At 41.8% G+C, this 25697-nt stretch overlaps 2 protein-coding genes across 8 annotated transcripts in view; one reads left to right on the plus strand and one right to left on the minus strand.

Annotated features, from left to right (window-relative positions):
- Nucleotides 1-331: 331 nt before the first annotated feature.
- Nucleotides 332-5677, plus strand: LOC132378003 (PAK4-inhibitor inka2-like). The gene is made up of 2 exons (XM_059944582.1): nt 332-505; nt 4480-5677. The coding sequence occupies exons 1-2, from the start codon at nt 455-457 to the stop codon at nt 5461-5463; spliced, it is 1035 nt and encodes a 344-aa protein (XP_059800565.1). The 5' UTR covers nt 332-454; the 3' UTR covers nt 5464-5677.
- A 4731-nt stretch (nt 5678-10408) lies between these two features.
- LOC132378004 (ubiquitin-like modifier-activating enzyme 1) overlaps nt 10409-25697 on the minus strand; it is a 416994-nt gene continuing 401705 nt past the window's right edge. For all 7 annotated transcript variants that reach the window (XM_059944584.1, XM_059944583.1, XM_059944586.1 and 4 more), the window contains 2 exons: nt 22299-22399; nt 10409-11427 (listed from right to left, as the gene is read on the minus strand). In XM_059944584.1, the coding sequence (XP_059800567.1) occupies nt 11286-11427; nt 22299-22399 (243 nt within the window). In that variant the 3' untranslated portion in view covers nt 10409-11285. The remainder of the gene's footprint in view (nt 11428-22298; nt 22400-25697) is intronic.

A 25697-nucleotide genomic window follows, 5' to 3' on the forward strand; every position in this document is an offset into this window, starting at 1 on the left:
CTTACGCCTCTCCGTAAACTTTAGACACGTTTCATTGCTACGTCTGTAACAGTGCTGGTTTATTACCATATCTGTAACAGTGCATTGAATAAATGAAAGGGCTCAGTTTTGCACGTGCGAGGAGTTTTGATGGTCTCCGGATTGACATTTAGCGGAGTGTCAAATTTTCCACGTTCTAAGTGTCTGTAATATATTCCGGTTTAGGGTTACAGAGGACGGGAATTGGTGCGGCATCGCCCTCCGTGGGATGGACTTTTATCCCGATTGGCTGTTTTCAAAGCAGGAATGGGAGATGGAGGCGGCTCCGACCGAGGGGCGTGTGTATGTTTCTAGGCACATAAATTTGAGCGAACGTGTCTGAATTTTAAAAAAGCAACAGTGGGGTTAGAAAAGAGTGAAACAAGTACGACAATGCCAACGTAGGACCGAGATTGTCGGAGGGAACGGCGCGGGGATGCAGGACGTCAAACTTGATGATTTCATTTGCCATCTTCGGAAAGAAATGGTGAGTTCCGGAATCGTGAACATTTCTCGGACGATTCGCGTTTAATCCGCATCTTCGTTAATCCCCCATTGACGGTACAAAAATTCAAACTCAAGAGTGCGGGAGGAGTCCTGTGATTATGTTAAAAAAGAGAGGCTTGTAAATTATTTAAAATGATAAACATTTGACAGATCTGAATTCCCTTATTTGTAGCAAATGCAACGAGGAGCCTTGAAATTATCTCAACGAGCTTCCAAAATTGTTACTATTTGAGGTTCAGCAATGTTCAGGGGAACCAGGTCCCGGGGTGCATGGGGCGGGGTCATTAGAAGGTTAGGGAGGCATTGGTGAATGGGGGGGGGGGAGTCAAATGTCTCAATGACATCTCAGTAAGGATGGCATCACCCGTTTTCATTTAGAGAAGGGTCAGGATTAAGGGGGCGAAGGCAGTTCGTGGAATCCCTTCACTTCAGCAGCTTGAATGTGAACTTCAAACGCAGTTCTGGAAAGAATGTAGACTTTGTAGATTCTTTTTTTATGAAGTGGGGAGCGAGCAGGCAGGTGAGTGTCCAGGTGTTCGCCGGCGCCTTTTGCATGTTGATACCTGCCCGTAGTTTCCGCGTAGTAGAAACTGGAATGTTTCAAAGTCTGCCTCCTCTTTTATTCATCGCTACTCATCAGAGGACGATGTTTACTTGAAGTGCGCCCAGATTCCCCGAGGAGATAAGTTATTGCTCTCCGTCCCGATATTTAACTCTCTATTCAAGTTCCTATCACGTTGAAGACAAAAATGGTGGGAGAATGAAAAACGGGCTTAAATTTATCTTGGCGAGCTGTTTCGCCTCCTCACCACATTGATCCGAAACGTTTCTCCTAGCTTGGGGTGTCGGATGGGAAGTGTGGAACGGGCCTCAGTTTTTCGCGTGGGAGGAGAGGGGTTTTGACATTCAGAACAGATTCGTATTCTGGGGTCAGAATGGAGTCTGGGACCCATTCTCTGGAGCTGACAGTGAAGTTACCCACAGTCACTAGAGGGAGCTGGTTAGTCACGTCTCCATCCAGTGCATCCAACAATTAACACCTGAATATCGCTTTACTGGTTGGATAAAACAAATGCAACATCAGTTTTCTGAATCAGTCTTCTAAATGCATAAGATCATAGATTCATCGATTTGTAGAATCAAACAGCCCAACTCCCAACTCCTTCATGCGGACCAAGGTGCTGAACAGCTTCTTCTTGTGTCACTTTTATACAAGTCCTTGGTGAGGCCGCACTTGGAGTATTGTGTTTAGTTTTGGTCAGCATACTGGGGAAAGATGTTCAAGTTTCAGAACAAAATGCTGGAGAAACTCAGTATGTCAGGCAGCATATATGGAGAACAGGGGTTCCCAACTTGGGGTCCACTGACAGTTCAGTTAATAGTAGGGGGTCCATGGCATAAAAATGTTGGGAACCTCTCCAGGGGAATAAAGTCCACGTTTTGGACTGGAGTGGGAAGGGACGGAAGCCAGAATAAGAAGGTGGGAGAGGAGGAGGAGGAGGCGGATAAGTACTCTACATAGATTCCAGCATTTTGTGTGTGCTGCTCAAGTTTAATGACATCTTTTGTTTATTAAACTGGAAGGAGTGCAGAAAAGATTTGCAATACTCCAATGACTGAGTTATAGGGAGAGGCTAGACAGGCTAGAACATAATCCCTTGGAATGTAGGAGACTGTGAAAGTATACAAATGTGCCAATGGGTGCATATCCGCATGATGTACAGAGTTGTGTCTATGTACGAATACTGAAGAAAATGTACACATATGGGCCTACAGGCAGCCATAGGCTGACTTTATCAATTTGGGACAAAACAAAGTCCTATACTAGTACATTCAGTGCTTTAGAGTCATAGAATATTATCACTCAGAATGGTATCACTCAGAAAGGCCCTTTTGCTGATCTAGTCTATGCCAAACCCGTCATAAGGGGGCAATGGTAGCGGATCCAAATGCAAGACACAGACACTGAAGTATTAGGAACAGGACGAGGAACAAAGGACTCGGACGTGGAACTTGGAACTAGGAAGCCTGGACAGGGACCCGGAACGTGGGTCTTGACTCAGGCCTCGGAACTTGGATTCAGGCAAGGACTAGGAACAGACTAGACACTAGATACAAAGCCTTGACTGTGACTGGACGAGGTTCTAGGACTAGGCTTGGACTGGACGAGGGACTCCAGCACCAGACGAGGTATCTCCAGCACAGGGCTGGGCGAAGTACTTCTGGGCTGGGTGAGGCACCAGAACTGGATGAGGACATGAAGCTCAGACTTAGACAGGGCTGGAACACGGCACCTCAACTAGGTTTTGGAACACGGGAACACAAAGCCTTGGACTTGAGCACAGGAACACAGAACACAGAGTCAGGACCCCTCCTTGGGAACAGGACTTGGGGCCAGGATTCTTCTTTGACACGGACACTAAACACGGGGACACAAAGAGACAGTTCCAAACTCAACGATAGATTGTTCCTTATCTTGGCATGACAAGGCTCCAGTCTCACTCCGGCAGGTTAACTTGACAAAGTTGCAGGTGAAGGTAACAGACGAAGATTACAGACAAAGGTTAGTGTTGAAGTAACTGCCAGGGATTCAGAAGGGAGGAGAGAGAGAACAGTCCAGCGAACCATCCCTGGTTTTCAGAGGTATTTATGTGCCAGCCCCAAACAAGAATCGGTTGTTTCAACGGAACCGGGGAAAACCTGGAATAAGATCGATGGACTGGACCATGAATTGGAATGCAGTCTTTACGGACCGGACCAGGACAGAACCATTTAAACTGCCTAGTCCCATTGACTTGCACACACCCCATTGTCCTCCATACCCCACCCAACCATGTACCTCTCCAAGCTATTTTTTAAACATTTACATTTATTGCATCCACAACCTGCACTGGCATCTTGTTCCACACCCTCATGACTCTGAGTCAAGAAGTTTCCCCTCACATTCCCCTTAAACATTTCACTTTTCACCCTTAACCTTGAGTTGTAGTCTTGCCAAACCTGAGTAGAAAAAGGCTGCTTGCATTTACCCTATCTATATCCCTCATAATTTTGCATACCTCTGTTCAATCTCCCCTTGATGCTTTAACAGAGGGAAAAAATGTGGCAGTTACAAAGTTCAAATTAACTTTGAACTTGCCTAAGCTTCTTTAACAACTCTGTCCAACCTATGATCCCCATTACCAAGAAAGACAGAAGCAGCAAGTGTGAGGGAACATCAATCACCATTTGCTAGCTCCCGTACAGCATCCTGATGTGGAAATATATTGCTGTCTTGTTGCTGAGTTTAAATCCTAGGAACCTTCTAATCAATGGGCGACAAGACCAATCATCAGAAGTACTCAGTGATCCTTAGTGGAAGGAAGCTCACCATCATCTTCTCATCCAATTAGGAATGGGCAATAATGCTGGGCATAACACTTTACAGCACCAGCAATCAGGGTTCAATTCCCACTGCTGCCTGTAAGGAGTTTGTACATTCTCCCTCTGACAATGTGGGTTTCCTCTGGGTGCTCCTGTTTCCACCCACATTACAAAGACATGTGGGCTAGGGTTATTAGTTCTGGCCATGATGTGCTGGCATCAGATGCATGACGACAGTTGCCCAATTCATCCTTGGAATGTGTTGGTTGTTGCCACAAATAATTCACTTTGTGTTTTGATTGTACACGTGACAAATCTAATCATTTTAAAAATAAAACTAATCTTTTAAAATACTGGAATATGTATAGACATGAGATTCTGCAGATGCTGGAAATCCAGAGTAACACACAAAATGTTAGAGGAACTCAGTAAGTCAGGCAGCATCTATGGAAAGGAATAAACAGTTGATGTTTTGGGTGAGACCCTTTATCAGGACTGAAAAAGAAGTAGGAAGAAGCCAGAATAATATAATATATATTATATTTTGCTGATAATGAGCAGGTCCTTTGTGTTTTTTTTTCCTTTCCTCAGATAAGTATGAAGGAGGCGGGGGCATGCCTTCGAGATCAGATGCAGTGTATGATGCAGGCACTGCAGGACCTGAAGCAGATCCACAACATCAGCAGCCTGAGCCTGAAAGAGGAAGAACATCAGAGACAGCTGCCTCCCACCAGGGGGAGGACCTCCCAGAGCTTCACCTCTGACATCTCTGAGTCAGACACATATGACTCTGCCTGCTGTCTGGCGTCCCCCAGGAGCGAGGAGGAAGGCAGCTCTACAGTGTTTGCCTCGCACTCCAGTGAGCGAAGCTTGGAGTTTGACTCAGGCTATTCGGAGGCCTCTGGGCCCACATTGACCAAAGCTGCACGTGTTGGGAGTTCGCCATGCCTGAGAGAAAACAGAATCCCCCCAGTTGGTATTTTGAGAAATAAGATCGGCCTTGGGCCAAACAAGAAAATCAGACCAAAGTCAACCTCTGATGTCTATTCAGAACAGGCCTGTTGGAAGATATTTGATTATGCAGATCCCAATGACTGGACAGTGAATTTACTCTCCCAGAGTAGGAACAGACAGCCTCTAGTACTGGGGGACAATTGCTTTGCTGATCTGGTAGAAAACTGGATGGATCTACCAGAGGAGGGGGATGAGATGATGGAACCAAGGAGTAAGGAGCACGCAAGTAGGTGGTTGGGGAGGTCTCATGAATTCATCCTGAATATCTCTGGAAATGTCAGGCGCAAACTGGCCAACATCTCCAGGTCTGACAGATCAAAGACTACGGATCCCAAGCACCACAGCAGCAGAGACAACAGCCATGCGCACATGCTATCAAAAAGACTCTCTTGTCCGACAAGTTTGGCTAATTACATGCCAAAGCTGTCTTATCTCCATCGTTCTCACTCTAGCTTACCCCAGACGCATGAAGCCTCAACGGACTTTGATAAATTCATGGCTTTGATGAAAAGCAGAAGTAGGAAACCAATTATTTGCAAGGACACAATTAGTTATGTATAGAATAAACAGAATGAACATTGAATCTGAGGCTTATTGTACATGAATTACATTTTTAGTATCTTTTTTGATATAAGCCAAAATGTATAAAAGCATTTAGTTTGTTCATACATTTTATATTTTATACATTGCCTTGAAAATAAATACAAAGAATTATTTTAAAATTTTTTGACAGCAGCTTGTTTATTTGGGTACAACATGCTGTGGAGATAAAGCCTTTTGTAATCCTTTCCATGACACTCTAAAGATATTTATCTTCATTACTATCTCTTCCACTTGAGATTTCCAATTTGATTCAAAGCAGAACCACAACCGATCTCAACCAGAACTCTTCCATTTTGTAAACAATTATATCATTAGTAAGTGCACTTACTTCAATTAACTGTAAGTTCCCACAGCCTTGTTGGAGAATTATTTAAAGTACAGGCTTTGACTAAAAAGAAAAGGGTTTTTAGTGTATGGAGATTATTATTATTAAATGAGCAATGAGATGCAAGCAATTCTAATTGGTGCAGGAGTTAAACAGCTGTCCTCCGACATAAGAATTGAGAGGATGTGGGAATTTCAAAAAGGGTGCAAACCAGCTACAACCTAATTCAATGCCAATGGACTAGCCTCTACTTTGATCAATTAGCAAGAAGTGGGGTTGAATGAGTAACACAATAATACAAACACTATTCAAATCTAAAGCGATTCATTATTAAATCATAATGCTTTTATAGTGCCAGTGACATGGGTTTGTTTCCCATCGGTCTCTGTAAGGAGTTTTACTTTGACCCATCACTGCGTAGGTTTCCTCCGGGTGCTCTGGCTTCTTCTCACATTCCAAAGATGTACAGGTTAGTAGGTTAATTAGTTACATGGATGTAAATGGGCTTACATGAGTTTAAAAGCAATCCAGGAAAAGAACCAGAAAATAAGGAAGAAATAGAAAAATATAATTTAAACTGAAATACATTAATTGCAAAAATTGAACAATGAATAATATATTGATTTATTTAGTACTACTCATAACATAGAGTTTTTACAATTTCCATTACATTTTAATGTATATTTAAATGCTCTCATTGTCTAACACTTCACATTAAGTTCACATTTTCTGTAGATTATTTATTTCTCTTGCTCCAAACATTGTTTTCAATCTTCCAGGAATGTGTTCAACTGTATTTTGTTTGCATTTTTCTCCAGATAATGGAATGTTAGAGTAATACAATATTGAGACCCTTTGTCCCAGTGAAGGTGACCATCTAAGCTAGTCCCCTTCGTCCATGTTTGGCCTGTATTGTAGACCTTTCCTGTCTGTATATTTATCCAAATATCTGTTATGTTACTGTAAACACTTCTAAAAGGCAGTATCCAACATTAAGGACCACCCCCTCCCCACTCCCCAGATAAAGCTCTCTCCTCATTGCTATCATCAAAGAGAAGAAACACACCCAACGTTTTAGGAATAGCTTCTTCCCCTCTGCCATTAGATTATCTTTTTGCATTAAGTATTTATTTTTATCTTATATTTCTTGCTGTATCGTATGCTGCTTCAAAACAACAAATTTTATGACATATGTCAGTGATATTAAATCTCATTCTAATTCTGATATATGCACCACTCACTGAGTGAAGAAGTTGCCTCCCAGTCTCTTTTAATCCTTCCCCTTTAACATATGCCCACTAGTTTTTGATTCCATTTGTCTGGGGAAAATGATAGTGGGCATTCACTATACCTATACCCTTTATGATTTTGTACACAGAGCTCTAAGATATCCCCCCTTAGTCTCCTATTTTCCAAGGAATAAAGTCTTTGTTGTTGAAATTTTTGTGATTACAGATCATCCATTCAGTTTACAATCTTTTGCATTCGAATTGCTTAAGATCCCCATGTAATTTGTGTGCAACAAGGTGTTGGATATCTGTGTTATATGCCCCATTCTGGTATGTATAAAGTATTATTAAGTGTGAGCTAAATCTGGATTAAATTCATCCTTCCTGCTCTGACTGAAAGAACATTTCACATTCCAACATCTTGGCACACTGCACTAATAAGGTGTCTGTGTATGCAAGTTGGGGGCAAGAGTGGGGTTTTGTGAAGGTGAGACTGAGAGTTTCGGCTGGGGAAGCTTTGTGCAATAGGTTAATTCCCAGCACAGCTTGCTTCATTCATTCCACACAGGCTCTTCATCACGAAAGATGTGGAAGAAACATTTGTCCTCTTCAGTGTGGGTCAGATTCTGACACAGGTGCTGAGATGAAAGCATAACACAGCCCAGATATCCTTTTGGGAGTTAATTTAAAAGCAGGTTGCTACAAGTGTGGAAGACAGAATCTTTGACTTGTACCTTTGTGTCACGTTTCAATTATCTTCCAAATGGTTGTATGTGAAAGCACTGATTTAAACCATTATTTGAGTCATACAGTACTAGAGCACAGAACCAGGCCTTTTGGCTCATCTAGTCCATGCCAAACTATTACTCTGCCCACTCACATTGACCTGTGCCTGGACCATAGCATCCATATTCCATCCATCCATGTACTTATATAAACTTATCTTAAAAATTACAATTGAACCTGCATCCACCACTTCCACTGGCAACTCATTCCATGCTCACCACCCTCTGGGTAAAGAAGCTTCCCCTTTCATCTTTCACTTTTAAGCCATGACCTCTAGTTGTAGTCCCACCAAACCTCTGGAAAAAGCTTGCTTGCATTTACCCTATCTATATTTCTCATTATTTTCTATCAAATCTCTCCTCATTCTTTTATGCTTTAAGGAATAAAGTTCTAACTTAATTAAACTTTCCACAGAATTCAGGTTCTCAGGTCCCAGCAAAATCCTTGTAAATTTTCTCTGCACTCTTTCAATTTTATTGATATCCTTCCTGTAGGTAGGTGACCAGCCCTGCACACAAATCTCCAAAATAAATAAACATGCTTCACTGGATTAGCAAACACATATTTTTGGAGTAAAAATACATTTTAAAATGTCTGCCATTTATAGGAAGGTATTTGGAATACTTGCCCTCATTAGCTGGGGCATTGAAAATAAGATCAGTGGACTATATCACAGTGCTATCACAGCAGCAGTACGGAACACTTGATAAATTATTGCACAGAAGAGAGTGCAGTGGAGATTCTGCAGGATTTCGCCTGGGACAGAGTGTTTACAGTCATTAGAAGAGACTGAATAGGTTGGCTTAGCTTTCTTTGGAGTGGAAGAGCCCTGAGACTCATAGGGCGATATAAAACCCCATGAGGTGTATAGATAAGGTAAATACCAGGAAATATTTTCCCTAGCAGAGGTTTCTAAAACTAGAGGGCATGATATGAGGGGATTTAAGAAGATACTTTTTTATCCAGAGAACATAGCAATAAGAAAATCCGTAGATGCTGGAAATCAAAGTAACACACATAATACAATGTTGTGCCAACCCTTTAACCTACTCTAGGGTCAATTTAATCCTTTCCTCCAACACAGGCCTCAAATTTTCTATCACCTATGTGCCTATTTCAGAGTTTCTGGAATGTCCCTAAATGTATCTGCTTTTACTACCACCCCTGGCAGGGCATTCCAAGGCACCCACCACTGTGTGTGTGAAGAACTTACCTCAAAAATACTCCTATATTTTCCTGCAGTCACCTTAAAGTTGTGCCCCTTGTATTAGCCATTTCTGCCCTGGGAAAAATGCACTGGCTGACCACTTGATTTATGCCTCTTACTGTCTTATACACCACTATTAAATCACCTCCTATTCTCCTTCGCTCCAAAGTGAAAACCCTAGCTCGCTCAACTTTTCCTCATAAGACTTGCTCTCTAATCCAGGTATGCCAGCATCCTGGTAAATCTGCTCAGTACCCTCTCTAAAACTTACACACCTTTTCTATTCTGAGGTGTCCACGGATGAGGTCTAGAGGTCAGAGGCCAGAAGATGGCCTGTCCTGGTTTTGAAGGCCTGAAGTCGACAGGTCTGGAGGTTGGGGTGTCCTGTTATGGTAGGGGAGGGAGGGTTGTGGAACATGGGGAGGTTGGGGTGTCCTGTTACGTTAGGGGAGGGAGGGGTGTGGAATGTGGGGACTGATTTGTTTAGCTGTTGTTTCTGTCTTGTTGTACGATGGCTGTGTGTTGTTCTGCTGAATATTGTGAATTTGCGTGTTGGAGCTGGAATGTGGGCCATCCCATGGCACATCCTCAGATTGTGTTAGTTTGATGCAAAAGAGACATTCCACAGTAAATTTTGATGCACATGATCAATAAATGAATTTGAATCTGAATGGAGAGTGCTATCATAAATTTATCTCTTTGAATTGTTATTAAGGGAGCTACAAGGCATTGGACTGCAAGGCTCTACTGTGAACAGTAAAAACTGCCAGGGTCTTCCCCCCTATTTACAGGAACATTGGATACGAAATGCCTGAAGCATTGTGGAGATCCCTACCATCCATCGCACAACCTCTTTGACCCACTAGGACTGCCAAACTGGGTAACAGCTTCTTCCGTCAGGCTGTAAGACTAATGACTATGCTGCCACCAACTGATGTCGTCACTAGGACAGTGAGCTGTTTACTCCTTGTATCTGCTGAAGATTTCACATGCATTTTGAATTATATTTTATTAATATTTTGGTTTAATTACTGTGTGTGATACATGTGTTGGTGCACTGTGGTCCGGAGAAATGCTATTTCATTTGGTTTACAATATATATGCACAGTGTGGTGACAATAACCTTGAACTTGACTGTCCAAAGCCTTTAAAACTTGTTCAAAAGCATTTGATGACAGCCGCACATTCAAGGGCATATTGTGTTAGTGTCGGAATGTGTTGCAACACTTGGAGGCTGGCATATCCTCACACTGTGTTGGTTGTTAATGAAAATGAGTCATTTCATGTATGAGGAGTATTTGATGGCTCTATGCCTGTAGTCACTGGGTTTTAGAAGAATGAGATGCATCAAAGGTCAAATTTCAAAGTAAATTTATTAACAAAGTACATATGTCACCATATAGAACCTTGAGATTCATTTTCTTCATCTAATTGAAACCTATCAAATATGGAAAGGCCTAGATAGAGTGGACATGGAGAGGATGTTTCCTATAGTGGGGGAGTCTAGGACCAGAGGGCATAGCCTCAGAATAGAGACACGTCAATTTAGAACAGAGATGAGGAGGAATTTCTTTAACCAGAGGGTAGTGAATCTGTGGAATTCATTGCCACAGATGGTTGTACAGGCCAACTCATTGGACATATTTAAAGTAGAGGTTGACAGGTTCTTGATTAATAAGGGTGTAAAAGGTTACGGGGAGAAGGCAGGAGAATGGGGTTGAGAGGGATAAGAAATCAGCCATGATGGAATGACAGAGCAGACTTGATGGGCCAAATAGCCTAAATTCTGCTCCTATGTCTCATAGCCTTATGGTCTTATGATATCTATGTGACTAATAAATCTAATTATTATCAATCTTGAATCTTGAGTGCTGCTAAAAAATGCAGAGGCTCAATAAACATTCAGATATCACCAATACAATGAGTAATGGCGGCTTGGCAGAATGGGAAGGGACTGCATTATGGGAAATGATATTGTGAGATCCTACTATCCCCATGACATGATGGGAGGGGATTGCATTATAGGAAATCATACTGTCTTACTATCTCCATGGTGTGATGGGAAGAGATTGTATTATGGGAAAGTGTACTGTGCTCTTACTATCTCATTGACATGATGGGAAGGAATTGCATTATAGGAAAGCATATTGAGCGTTCTTACTATCCCCATGGCATGATGGGAAGGGATATCATTGTGGGAAAGTATATTGAATGGTCTTACTATCCCATGGTTTCACTGGATCCGATAGTAAACAGGGGGGATTTCAGGATTATCTTCTTCACCATTCTCGTGACTGCAGTCTACTCCAAATATTAGGACCTTCTCGTGATTTTCAATCACCTTTCCCCGTAGTTTTGCCACAATTTCCGACAACCTGAAGGGGAAGCAACAATTACTAATTCTTAAAGGAAAGAATGAAAATCAAGTTTGCATATATACAACTAAATTTAAAATAACCTTATCAGTTTTGTTGTGCTATGATAATTCTACTGTATCTAACAGTGGGTCCAGTTACCCACATAAAAAAAGCAATACATTATTTCTTAGTGCTGTCAATCTACAAGGAATATACAAGGTAAATCTTTTTCAATCGATGGCCCCTCGGCTGCATTTTTGGGGCAGTTTTCTCGACAAACCAGATTTCTTCAGAACAAGCAACACACACAAAATGCTGGAGGAATTCAGCAGACCAAGCATCTGTGGAAAAGAGTAAACAGTTGATGTTTTGGGCCGAGTCCCTCTACAGGACTCACAGAATAACAGATTGACATATGTAGACATAGATTGTTGCTTCGATGACACCAAGTATCCTGTTCTGATTTGGACTTCCTTTTGAAAGCATATTTTGGTCTAGGAGGAAGTGCAGAGACAATTCTCTAGGAAACTACTCAAAATTAAAGGCCCCTGTAAATTTGGGACATACCTCTGGGAGCTTAGAAGTTAAGGATAACCTCATTGAGATACTCAGACTGTTTTGTCAAGAAACCCAACATAGAATGGGGGACTGCCTTGTCAAACACTTTGCTCCATCCACCACAACAAACAGGATTTTCTGATGGCCACCCATTTTAATTCCACTTTCCATTTCCATTCCAATATCTCACGAAGTACACGACTTCTTCTGCCACATTGAGGCTGCTCTCAGGTTAGAGGAGAAACACCTCATATTTCATCTGGTAGCCTCCAACTTGACGGCAGGAGCATTGAATTCTATAACACATTAATTTTTCCTCTTTCCTTTTCTCTCTTTTTCCATTCCCTATTCTGGTCCCCCTCTTACTCCTTCTCTTCTCCTCATCAATCTCTGGTACCCTTCCTCCTTCCCTTACTCCCATGGTTCACTCTTCTCTCCTATCAGATTCGTTCTTCTTCAGTCCTTTATTTTTTCTAACTTTCACTTCCCAGTTTTACACTTCACCTCTCCTCCCCCACCCACCTACCTTCCATTGCACATGGTTTCTCTTATCACCTGCCAGCTTTTTCCCTTCTTCCACCTTCTTATTCTAATTTCTTCCCCTTCCCTTTCCAGACTTGATGTAAGGTCTCGGCTCAAAATATTGACTGTTTATTCATTTCCGTAGATGCTGCCTGACCTATTGAGTTCCTTCAGCATTTTGTGTGTGTGTTCTGGATCTCCAGCATCTGTAGAATCTCCTATTTTTGAGATATTTACTATGGTGAAGAAGACTGCCAGAGTAAAAGGGAACCGCTTTCTATTTAATAAGGCGATCTGAAATCTCATTTAGTATTTGTATTGGGTGTTTTAATAGAAACATAGAGACATAGAAAATAGGTGCAGGAGTAGGCCATTCGGCCCTTCGAGCATGCACTGCCATTCAGTATGATCATGGCTGATCATCCAACTCTGAACCCTGTACCAGCTTTCTCTCCATACCCCCTGATCCCTTTAGCCACAAGGGCCTTATCTAACTTCCTCTTAAATATAGCCAATGAATCGGCCTCAACTGTTTCCTGTGGCAGAGAATTCCACAGATTCACCACTCTCTGTGTGAAGAAGTTTTTCCTCAACTCAGTCTTAAAAGGCTTCCCCTTTATCCTTAAACTGTGACCCCTCGTTCTGGACTTCCCCAACATCGGAAACAATCTTCCTGCATCTAGCCTGTCCAATCCCTTTAGAATTTTATACTTTTCAATAAGATCCCCCCTCAATCTTCTAAATTCCAGTGAGTATAAGCCTACTTGATCCAGTCTTTCTTCATATGAAAGCCCTGCCATCCCATGAATCAATCTGGTGAACCTTCTTTGTACTCCCTCTATGGCAAGAATGTCTTTCCTCAGATTAAGGGACCAAAACTGCACACAATACTCTAGGTGCGGTCTCACCAAGGCCTTGAACAACTGCAGTAGAACCTCCCTGCTCCTGTACTCAAATCCTTTTGATATGAATGCCAACATACCATTTGCCTTTTTCACTGCCTGCTGTACCTGCATGCCCACCTTCAATGACTGGTGTACAATGACACCCAGGTCTCGTTGCATCTCCCCTTTTCCTAATCGGCCACCGTTCAGATAATAATCTGTTTTCCTGTTCTTGCAACCAGAGTGGATAACCTCACATTTATCCACATTAAATTGGATCTGCCATGAATTTGCCCACTCACCTAACCTATCCAAGTCACCCTGCATCCTCTTAGCATCCTCCTCACAGCTAACACTGCCGCCCAGCTTTGTGTCATCCGCAAACTTGGAGATGCTGCATTTAATTCCCTTGTCTAAATCATTAATATATATTATTATTAATAATAATTAGAACATACAGTAAGTGGCTACATTATAGGTATAGAAGTGTACCAAATAAATTAGCCACAGAAATGGAACCAGGTGTGGTTTTCTGCTGCTGTAGCCCATCCACTTCAAGGTTCAACAAGTTGTGCATTCAGTGATGCTCTTCTGCACACCACTGTTGTAATGAGTGATTATTTGAGTTACTGTCCCTTTCATAAGACCATAAGACATAGGAGCAGAATTAGGCCAGTTGGTTCATTGAGTCTGCTCTACCATTCAATCATGGCTGATCCTCTTTCCCCCTGCTCAACCCATTCCCCAGTCTTCTCCCTGTAACCTTCAAAAACCTATCAATCTCCACCTTAATTATGTCCAATGATTTGGCCTCCATAGCTGCTTGTGTTCCTATGGTAACAAATTCCACAAACTTACCACCCTCTGGTGAAAGAAATTTCTCCACATCTCTGTTTTAAATGGACACTCCTCTATCCTGAGGCTGTGGCCTCTGGTCCTAGACTCCCCCACTATTGGAAACATCCTTCTCACATCTACTCTGTCTAGGCTTTCAACAATTGAAAGCGTTCCTGTCAGCTTGAACCAGTCTGGCCATTCTCCTCTGACCTCTTTCATTAAAAAGGTGTTTTCATCCACTGATACTTGATGTTTTTTTTTTTGTTTTTTGCACCATTCTCTATAAACCCTAGAGACTGTTGTGTGTGAAAATCCCAGAAGATCAGCAGTTTCTGACCTATAAAGGGAATTACAGAGGCATGAGAGAGGAGCTTGCCCAGGTGGATTGGAGGAGGATACTAGCAGGGATGACGGCAGAGCAGAGATGGCTGGATTTCCTGGGAATAGTTCACAAGGTGCAGGACAGATATGTCCCACAGAGGAAGTAGTTCTCAAATAGCAGGGGTAGGCAACTGTGGCTAAGGACTGTATAAAAGCCAAGGAAAGGGTATACAAGGTAGAAAAGTGAGTGTGAAGTTGGATGATTGGGAAGCTTTAAAAATCCAACAAAAGGCAACTAGAAAAGCTACAAGAAGGGGAAACATGAAATATAAGGGCAAAGTAGCTAATAATATAAGGCAAGATACTGGAAGTTTTTTCAGTTATATAGAGTAAAAGAGAGGTGACAGTTGACGTTGGACCACTGGTGAAGTAGTAATGGGGGACAAAGTAGTAATGGGGGACAAAGAAATGGCAGATGAACTTGTTGGAGGACACAAGCAGTGTGCCAGAGGTCCATGAGTGTCAGGGAGCAGGAGTGAGTGTCATTGCTTTTACAAAGGAAAAAATGCAAGGCAAACTAAAATGTCTTAAGGTGGATAAGTCACCTGGACTGGATGGACTACATCCCAGAGCTGTACAGATGAAATGGTTTTCACCTGAACTGGAGGGGACCAATAATTTGGATTCTGTTGTGTTATTATTTTTGCTTTTGTACTTCCTTGTATGGCACAATACAAAGCGTCTGATTATCTTTGTGCATGTGACAATAATAAGCCAATTACTAATTGGTTTTAACTCTCTTTAGAAGTCACTTAGATTAAAAGTGATTGTGTAAAATGGAGGATTGCGAATCACTAACTCGTTCATCATAGCTTCTGAGTTTCATTTCTGTTGGAGCCAATGGAGATGAAAATAAGAAAAGCGAGATGGGCTACTGATTTGTAATCACCCTTTATAAGAATCTATGCAATTAAAGTCTATTCTTATCGATTTGCTTCAGAATTGAATAAAACCCTAACTCAGAATACCAACATCCAGAGGGAGCTGCAGCACTTGAATGAAATATTACTAACATCCCTCAAACTCGTGAAATCCTGTTAGTGGACACTGTGTGCAGACCATAAAAATGATCTTGCTGTTCTTTTCTGGAAAATGTCTTACTGAGTACATACATACTGCAAGAGGACACTGCTATGGTCTGGTCTATGTGATAATATCAAGAGATCCTGCGCTTTATTTTTAAAGCTGTAGGAAATGTCATGGAGTTGTATCAGAGAGGAAATAACCACAGGGCGGATGTTTACTTCATCCGTCAACCTGCAGCTAAGACTTTACATCCTTCAGCTGCTGGCTCAGAGGATAACCTCCAGCTTTTGAAACTACACATACGAACAGAAATGCAAGGTACCTCCAACAGTTACAACAAACAGTAAAAGTCACAGACGGTGAAAATGGGAGATTCCTTAATGTACTAGCTGAGGTTATTGGGCCTCACTCATTCCTTGGCTTGTGGAAGTCTTCACATTATAAAAATTGGAGGGGAGCAGACACAAAAGACTTGAGAGTGCTACACATTCACAGGAAGGGAAAGAGAATCAGAAACTCTTCAATCCAATCTCTTTTTTTCTAGTCACAAAAGACTAAAACTTACCAAGTTTAGTTAAGTTCATGAAAATGCATGTTTAAATGTTTACCAGGTGGTAGAAGATTAATGTATATATCTTCTACTAGTAGTTATTAACTACTCTAATATATAACTGCACATTAACTAATGCTTAGATCTACCTGAACTGCAGTTAACAAGGATTGACTAAGTGAACTTTGGGTAAACTGCATAGCAATAAAGTGGCTCAATCCTTGCTTGAAATAATCTAATTATTATTACACCTGTATTATGATACTTGGAATCATTAATTCCACCATTAAGAATGTTTATTTTTTCTGGAATGCTTCTCTTTATAAAAAGACTTCAGGGCAAAGATCTGAGTTTAACTGGCTTTAAGCAGAGACTAGTTAACAATGAATAATCTTGTGAATTTCTGTTGCAAGGGTACCTTCAGAAACAAGGCATCCCTTAACTTTACTTTATACTTGCCCAGTAGCAGAAGCTTGTCCTTTATTGAAACAATTCCAAGCAGTATAACGTGTAAACATTGATTAAATGCACAAGCCTATGATTAACACGTTGGTAATCACAGAACCTTTAGATATCTTTCCAGATTTATTATCCTCTTTCTTTAAATGTGAATCAGATGGAATCTCATTCTTCCACCAACCACTTACTGAGCTCAGAATGAATACTCTTGTTCTCTATCAAAGACTTCTCATATCATCGATGTGTTGAAATCTCTAAAATAAATTATTTTGGGTAAAAATATTTGCATTTATATAGCATCTTTTATTACTGCACAATATGTGAATACAATTTACAGCCAATCATCACCATCATTAGGTGCTGTGTCGTGATTGGTTGATCACGGTTTTATCAATGACAATGATTGTTCTTGGCAAGTTTTTCTATAGAAGTGGTTTGCCCTTGCCTTTTTCAGGGCAGTGTCTTTACAAGACGAGTGACCACAGCCATTATCACTACTCTTTAGAGACTGTGGTCTAATATCAGTGGTTGCTGAACCAGGACTTGTGATATGCACCAGCTGCTCATACGACCATCTGCCACCGGCTCCCATGGCTTCACATGACCCTGATCAAGGGTGGGGGGTGGGGGGGGGGAAGCTAAGCAGGTGCTACACCTTGCTCAACGTAGCAGAGGAAAAGCCTTATGCCTCATTTTGTAGAGATGTATCTTCATCCCACCACCCTTTACAGCCAATAAACATCTTATAATTGGGATCTTAAACAGAATATTCCAAACCCAGAACTTCAACCAGCTAGAAGGACAAGGACAGCAAAAGCCTCACTTGGAAATGTTCGTTCACCATTGCTGGGTCAAAATCCTGGAAGTCACTTTAATAGCAATGTGGGTAAATCCACACCTCAAGAAGACTGCCTACCATCCCCTTCTGAATGGAAATTAAATGCTAGCTCAGCTTGTGAAGCCTACATGAATAAATAAAAAAATAACTAGAATCCAAATTGCTGCAAGCATAATATGTCCCAATCCTGATGTTCCTTCACAACATCTTGGAACACCCAAATCTGACAGCTGATTTTGCACAACCTTTTAGTAAATGGTTCTGGAACCATGGGTACAATTTTGACTCATCCTGAACATTAGGAATCAGATGGGCTTTGATTTTACACTGGCTTCATGCCCAAATTTTCTCTCTGTGAAAATCTGTGAAGAGTAATATTGGACAAATAGCTTAAACTGACCTTGTCTTTGGTTCAACAGTAATAACTAAAGTAACATTATCTTTGGACCAAGGACACCAACTAAACTCACATTGTCTTTGGTCAGATGTCAACAATTAAACTCGTATTGTCTTTGTTCCAATGGCATAAACTAAAATATGGCATTCAACCACATCACCATCTCAAAATCAATTGTTTTTGAATAACAACAGCAATAACCTTTGGTGATGACCATCCACGATTTTGCTTTGTATGCATCATATTACTCCTCAATCATTTTCATATTAGTTTAAGGGGAACTGATTTCCAAAGTACAACTTTAGCATGAGTCAGAAATACTGCCTTTGGAAAGTTGCACTGCAATTGGGAAGTCTTTACATAATTCAAGAAAAATACAACTATTGTTAGAAGATCATCAACTCACGAAAAGAGAGAATTGGGATATGCCTGAAATCTGTTTGTACTGCTTGGAAAATGTCCACAACAGCCTCTCAAATGCTTTAATGGGTGCATTGTTTAGAAGATAGAATATAGAACAGAACAGATAGAAAGTAGAGGTCCCAGAACAGATCCTTGTGGGACACCACTAGTCACAACCCTCCAATCTGAATGTACTCCCTCCATGATGACCCTCTGCCTTCTGCAGGCAAGCCAATTCTGAATCCACCTGGCCAAACTTCCCTGGATCCCATGCCTTCTGACTTTCTGAATAAGCCTACCATGTGGAACCTTGTCAAATGCCTTACTAAAATCCACATAGATCACATCCACTGCACTACCCTCGTCTATATGCCTGGTCAACTCCTCAAAGAACTCTATCAGGCTTGTTAAACACGATCTGCCCTTCACAAAGCCGTGCTGACTGTCCCTGATCAGATCATGATTCTCTAAATGCCCATAGATCCTATCTCTAAGAATCTTTTCCAACAGCTTTCCCACCACAGACATAAGGCTCACTAGTCTATAATTACCCGGACTATACCTACCACATTTTTTGAACAAGTGGACGACATTCACCTCTCTCCAATCCTCCAGTACCATTCCCATGGACATTGAGGACATAAAGATCCTAAACAAAGGCTCAGCAATCTCTTCCCTTGCCTCATGGAGCAGCCTGGGGAATATTCCGTCAGGCCTCGGGGACTTATCCGTCCCAATGTATTTTAACAACTCCAACACCTCCTCTCCCTTAATTACAATATACTCCAGAACATCAACCTCACTCATATTGTCCTCATCGTCATCTAGTTCCCTCTCATTGGTGAATACCGAAGAGAAGTATCCATTGAGGACCTCGCTCACTTCTGCAGCCTCCAGGCACATCTTCTCACCCTAATCTCTAATTGGTCCTACCTTCACTCCTGTCATCCTTTTGTTCTTCACATAATTGAAGAACCTTGGGGTTGTCCTTTACCCTACTTGCCAAGGCCTTCTCATGTCCCCTTCTTGTTCTTCTCAGCTCCTTTCTTGCTACCCTATATTCCTCAATAGACCCATCTGATCCTTGCTTCCTAAACCTCATGTATGCTGCCTTCTTCCACCTGACTAGATTTTCCACCTCACTTGTCACCCATGGTTCCTTCACCCTACCATTCTTTATCTTCCTCACCGGGACAAATTTATCTTTAACATCCTGCAAGAGATCCTTAAACTACGACCACATGTCCATAGTATATTTCCCTGCAAAAACATCATCCCAATTCACAGCCGCAAGTTCTAGCCTTATAGCCTCAAAATTTGCCCTTCCCCAATTAAAAATTTTTCTGTCCTCTGATTCTATCCTTTTCCATGATAATGCTAAAGGTCAGGGAGCTGTGATCACTGTCCCCAGATGCTCACCCACTGACAGATCTGTGACCTGACCTGGTTTGTTACCTAATACTAGATCTAGTATGGCATTCCCCCTAGTCGGCCTGTCAACATACTGTGACAGCAATCCGTCCTGGACACACTTAACAAACTCTGCCCCATCCAAACCCTTGGAACTAATCAAGTGCCAATCAATATTAGGGAAGTTAAAGTCACCCATGATAACAACCCTGTTATTTTTGCACTTTTCCAAAATCTACCTCCCAATCTGCTCCTCGGTATTTCTGCTGCTACCAGGGGGCCTGTAGAATACCCCCCAGCAGAGTAACTGTTCCATTCCTGTTCCTGACTTCCACCCATACTGACTCAAAAGAGGATCCTGCTACAGTACCCACCCTTTTTTAGCTGTAATAGTATCCCTGACCAGTAATGCCACCACTCCTTCCCTCTTTCCTCCCTCTTTATCCCTTTTAAAGCACTGAAATCCAGGAATATTGAGAATCCATTCCTGCCCTGGTGCCAGCCAAGTCTCCGTAATGGAAACTACATCATAATTCCATGTATGTATCCAAGCTCTCAGTTCATCACCTTTGTTCCTGATGCTTCTTGCATTGAAGTACACACACTTTAGCCCTTCTACCTTACTACCTTTACACCCTTTATTCTGCTGTTCTTTCCTCAAAGCCTCTCTATATGTTAGACCTGGCTTTACTCCATGAACTTCTTTCACTGTTCTATCGCTCCAGGTCCCATCCCCCTCACAAATTAGTTTAAACCCTCCTGAACCATGCTAGTAAACCTACCTGCAAGGATATTGCTCCCCCTTGAGTTCAGGTGCAGCCCATTCAATCTGTACAGGTCCCACCGTCCCCTGAAGAGATCGCAATGATCCAAAATTCTAAAACCCTGCCCCCTGCACCAACTCCTCAGCCACACATTCAACTGCCATCTCCTCCAATTCTTACCATCACTATCACGTAGCACTGGCAGCAATCCTGAGAATGCCACCCATGAGGTCCTGTTCTTCAGCCTTCTGTCTAGTTCCCAAAACTCACACTTCAGGAACTCATCCCTCTTCCTAACTTTATCAAGACTTATGGTTGCTTTCCCTCTCGTACCAGGATGTCATGCACCTGGTCAGAGTGGCCCACCCTGGCACCCAGGAGGCAACAAACAATGCGGGTGTCCTTCTCACGTCCACAAAATCTCCTGTCTGCTCCCCTGACTATAGAGTCTCCAATGACGATAGCTCTCCTCTTCTCCATCCCATCCTTCTGCACCACAGGGTCAGACTCAGTGCCAGAGGCCCTGCCACCGTGGCTCACACTTGGTCGGTCGTCCCCGCCAACAGTATCCAGGATGGTAAACTTATTATTCAGAGGAATGTCTACAGGGGTGCTCTGCACTACCTGTCTACTCTCCTTCGCTTACCCCCCTCTAACTGTCACCGAAAGACCTGCTTCCGGCAGCCTAGGTGTGACTACCTCCCTGTAGCTGTCATCTATGACTGCCTCATTCTCCCTTATGTGTCAAAGATCATCCAGTTGCTGCTCCAGATTCCTCACACAGTCTTCCAGATCACCTAGCTGCAAGCACTTCTGGCAGATGTGACTCTGCGGGAGAGGGGAGTTCCCCCAAGACTGCCACATTTCACAAGAGAGGCACATCAATGTCTCAGGAGGCATTATAAAGACTAACTGGGAACAAACTCGTCTTCTGCCTCTTCTCGTCGAAGCCTCTTGAGTCAAAGTCTCAAATCTCCACTCCTTCACTGGCCCACTCACTCACTGGCTGCTTTTCCTATACTATATGTTTTTACTGGAAACATTCATGGGAGTGATAACGTACTAAACTGATGGGCCAATGATTTTACAAGGATATTAGCAGATCTGGATGATTATAAGGATACACAAGATAGGCTCGTACTTTATTCCCGAGAACATAGCAGACTGAGGTGAAACCTTAGGGAAGTTTATAAATTCACGAGGGGGCATAGGAAAGAGGATAGCTAAAGTGTTTTCTCCAGGGTAGGAAAGTCTAAACCTAGAAGGCATAGGTGTGAAGTGGGAGTGGAAAGATTTGAAAGGAACCTAAAGGGCAACCTATTCACACAGATGTGGTAATTATATGGTACAAGCTGCCAGAAGAAGTGGTGTAGGCAGGTACAATTACAACATTTAAAGGGAATTTGGACAGTTAAATGGAGAGGAAACATTGAGAAAGATACAGGCACACAAACAGTCGAGTTGGGATAAAGGGCCTTATGCCTTGCTGTCTCACTCTGTGATTCCAGGAATGTAGAGAAAGATAAATACCGATTGCGTTTACTTTATGTATTATAAATAAAGTATACTTTTGGAAAAAAACTATACTTTGATACCATGCAAATCCAATACATCTAGATTTATGATGGTGGGCATGAATTGAACATTCAAAGTAATGGGCTAGAATGCTCAGACTATCAAATCATAAAATAATATTCTTCCCTAATTGTGTGTTTGAAAATTTGTCCCCATTGTCCTTCCCAACCAGTCTTGAAAATTATTTTTTTAAGGGCTTTGATGTGTGCTAAAAATTGTGAAAAGTGTTTGATAAACTCAAGGCTTTCTTGTTATGGACAGCCTAACTGAAGGAAGTGGGGCTTACCTTTGCGATAATCGCTCTTTCAGTTTCAATTCGGACATGTGATCGGCATACACCATACAGCTCCCACAATCAATAAATGTTACATCCAGATTATGCTTAGCCTGTGGAGCAGCAAAGAAAAATACAGGTTGACAAAATCATTCCACAGAGAGGAAGGCAGGGAGGAAACAGAGATACATTTTGCCAACACCTACCCTTCCCAATTGTGGAGGAGGCATACAAATGCCAAAACAGTGTTTCAGGAAGGTAAAAACTCCAAATGCTGCTAATTACAATTCTGCTTTCTGGGGAGAAAGAGAGAGCAGTTTCTTTTTATTGCAGTAGTTTAAAAATAAATACTTACCAGGGGAGGGGAGAGCTCTTTCTAAAGTAGTTCACCTGGCTACAGATCAGATATGTATATATCAGCACTGCTTTAATACTTAATTTCATTGATTGTAGTAACTCAGGATAAGAAATCTTTGATCCTGAGTTAGATCTGCTACCAGTACGAAATAACATCACTTTAAGGATTTCAAGATTTTTTTTTTGTATTTTTCATGGCTTATTGATTTCGAAAAAAAAGAGGCACTAAAAACATTCTGTCATCGTTTAAAGCCTCTTTTATCCATTAATGGTAGATGCTGCCAATTATAAAGGGCACCACGGCCCATTCCAGATGCAGATGTTCAAAGGCTTGTTTACACTTGTAACCACTATGCAATGTGAAGCTACTTCCTGGCCTGACAACTACCTACAGACATTCATCCACTTTGTTAGAACATGAGGACCCTTTCTTAGTTGTTATTTTCAGGTTCCCAACTAACTTATTTTTCCATACATTAAAGTTATACATTCAGGGGCCACTTTATTAGGTATAGAAAGTATCAAATAAATTGCCCACTGAGTGTAGGTTTGTGGTCTTGTGTTGTTGTAGGCCATTCACGCCTGTGTGTTCAGTGATGTTCTTCTGCACACCACTGTTGTAATGCGTGGTTATTTGAGCTATTGTCACCTTTCCGTCAACTTGAATCAGTCTGGAGACTTTTCTTCTGACACCTTTCATTAATAAGGGGTTTTCGTCCACAGAACTGCTGTTCACTAGATACTTTTTATTTTTTGCACTGTTCTCTGTAGACTCTAGAGACTGTTGTGTGTGAAAATCCCAGGAGATGAGCAGTTTCTGAAATACTCAAACCACTCTGCCTGGCACCAACAATCATTCCATTGTCAAAGTCACTTAGATCACATTTCTTTGTCATTCTAATGAACGACAACTGAACCGCGTGACCATGTCTGCATGCTTTTATGCATTGAGTTGCTGCAACATGATTGGTTGATTAGATGTTTGCATTAATGAGCAGGGTACAGGTGTACCTAATTAAGTGACCACCTAGTGTAAAGCAAATTGAAAAGATCAGTTGTTCCCATGTGCTGCAACTTGGTCTGGCATTCCACTGAGGATAAAGACTGTCTAGAAGAAGCAGTTAAGTTTAGGGTTGAGTGCCTTTACATCAACAGCTGGCCAGAAGTTGAGCTTATCATGCCTTGGAGGTAAAATCAACAAGCACAATTTTAAACAATTTAGTAAAACTAATTTTTTTTTAATCTGTGGAATTCATTGTCACAGACAACTGTGGAGGCCAAGCCATTGGATATATTTAAAGCAGTTGATAGGTCCAGGGCATCAGAGGTTACAGGGAAAAGACAGGAGAATTTAGTTGAGAGGGATAATAATCAGCTAAGATGGAATGGGAGGACAGATTCAATGAACTGAATGTCCTAATTCTGCTCCTAGGTTCTATGGTCTTATGATCAGGATTAATTGTATGGTGGAAAGGTAAACCATTTTATCTCCATTTGTGCTATTAGTTTGACTGGTTAAAATAGAGCCTTGGCTTTGCCCCCCTTCAAATACTACCCTAAAGAAAATTAGAATGTTATTCTGCTGTTCCTTGTAAAGTAAATAGACATGGCCTGTTTCTCTGATTTGGATATCAATCCTGTGATACCAATCTGAATGCTGGTGCTGCTGGAGGTTTGCCAAGTTAACAGTCCAGTGCAGACACACACAAGCAATCTGCTGGTGTGGCCCTGAGGAGGCTGTGTTATTAGCAACATGGACTTGCAACGTCTCCATTCATTTATCACAACAAGTATTACTCTGCTGTGGAACAAATGCTACCCTTGAACCCCAGATGACCTGTCTGTCTATCAGACTCTACTTACAGGTTTATTAGGCTCCTCAGTAAATCCTCTTGATACCTTATTTATTTTTCCAACTTCTCTCGAATAACTCCTTACCTCTGTTGTGTCATAACACCACCTCACCTTATAAGGTAAACCTTGTTACTTTAACCCTTTAGGTACCAAACTTAAAAAAATTTAGAGATAGCACCATAACAGGCCCTTCAGGACTAATGAGCCCTTGCTGTCCAATTATGCCCATGCGACTAATTAACTGTATGTCTTTGGAATATGGGAGAAAACTGAAGCACCCTGAGGAAACCCACAAACGCTCCTTATAGACAGCTGTGGGAATTTAATCTGCGCTACTAGTGTTGTAATAGTGTTATGCTAACCGCTATGCTACCTTGATGATTTGTGGCAAATTTACTGATTTGACCAGACTTACTGGAAATGACATCAGTAATGACCTCAATGATAATGTAAGGACTGTGTGCACTCCCATAAACAAACTGGAAGTTGGGGGTTATACACACACAAACACAAACACAAACACACACACACAAGAACATGGAGCAGAGAAACAGACCGTTCAGCTCACATGGTCTTGACAATATTCATATACTTCAACTGCCTCGCAATCAATCTGCCGGCTGGGGGAAAGAGTGTAATTTGAAGTGTGTGCAGTCAAAGTCATTGTACGCTAGAAGGAAGGGGCTATTTGAGCAGTTCAATAATTGCTAATTCTCAATGTGTATTGAAGTCAATATTTATGTCATTCACTCTTGAATTTGCAAAGACAAAAATAGAGCTGTCAGATATTATTTTTATTTGTATAGACTTTCACTTCTCATATTCTGTCTGGGTAGCTTCCAACCTGACAGCATGAACACTGATTTCTCCAACTTCTGGTAATTTCTCCCTCTCCCCTTCTCTCTTTTCCATTTCCCATTCTTACTCTCCTCTTTGCCCTTCTCTTCTCCTAACCTGTCTATCACCTCCCCCTGGTGCCCCTCCTTCCCTTTCTCCCGTGGTCTACCCTCAGATTCTGTCTGCATCAGCCCTTCACCCGCCAGCTTGTCACTTCATTTTCCCTCACCTGTCAGTGGCCAACTCCTCTCCCCCACCTCCTTATTAGGCATCTTTCCCCTTGTTTTCCAATCATGGTGCAGATTGCCTGAAACATCAGCTGTTTATTGCTCTCCATAGATGCTGCCTGACTTGCTGAGTTCC

The sequence above is a fragment of the Hypanus sabinus genome, chromosome 19 (genome assembly GCF_030144855.1).
Source record: "Hypanus sabinus isolate sHypSab1 chromosome 19, sHypSab1.hap1, whole genome shotgun sequence".
NCBI classification, from domain to species: domain Eukaryota; kingdom Metazoa; phylum Chordata; class Chondrichthyes; order Myliobatiformes; family Dasyatidae; genus Hypanus; species Hypanus sabinus.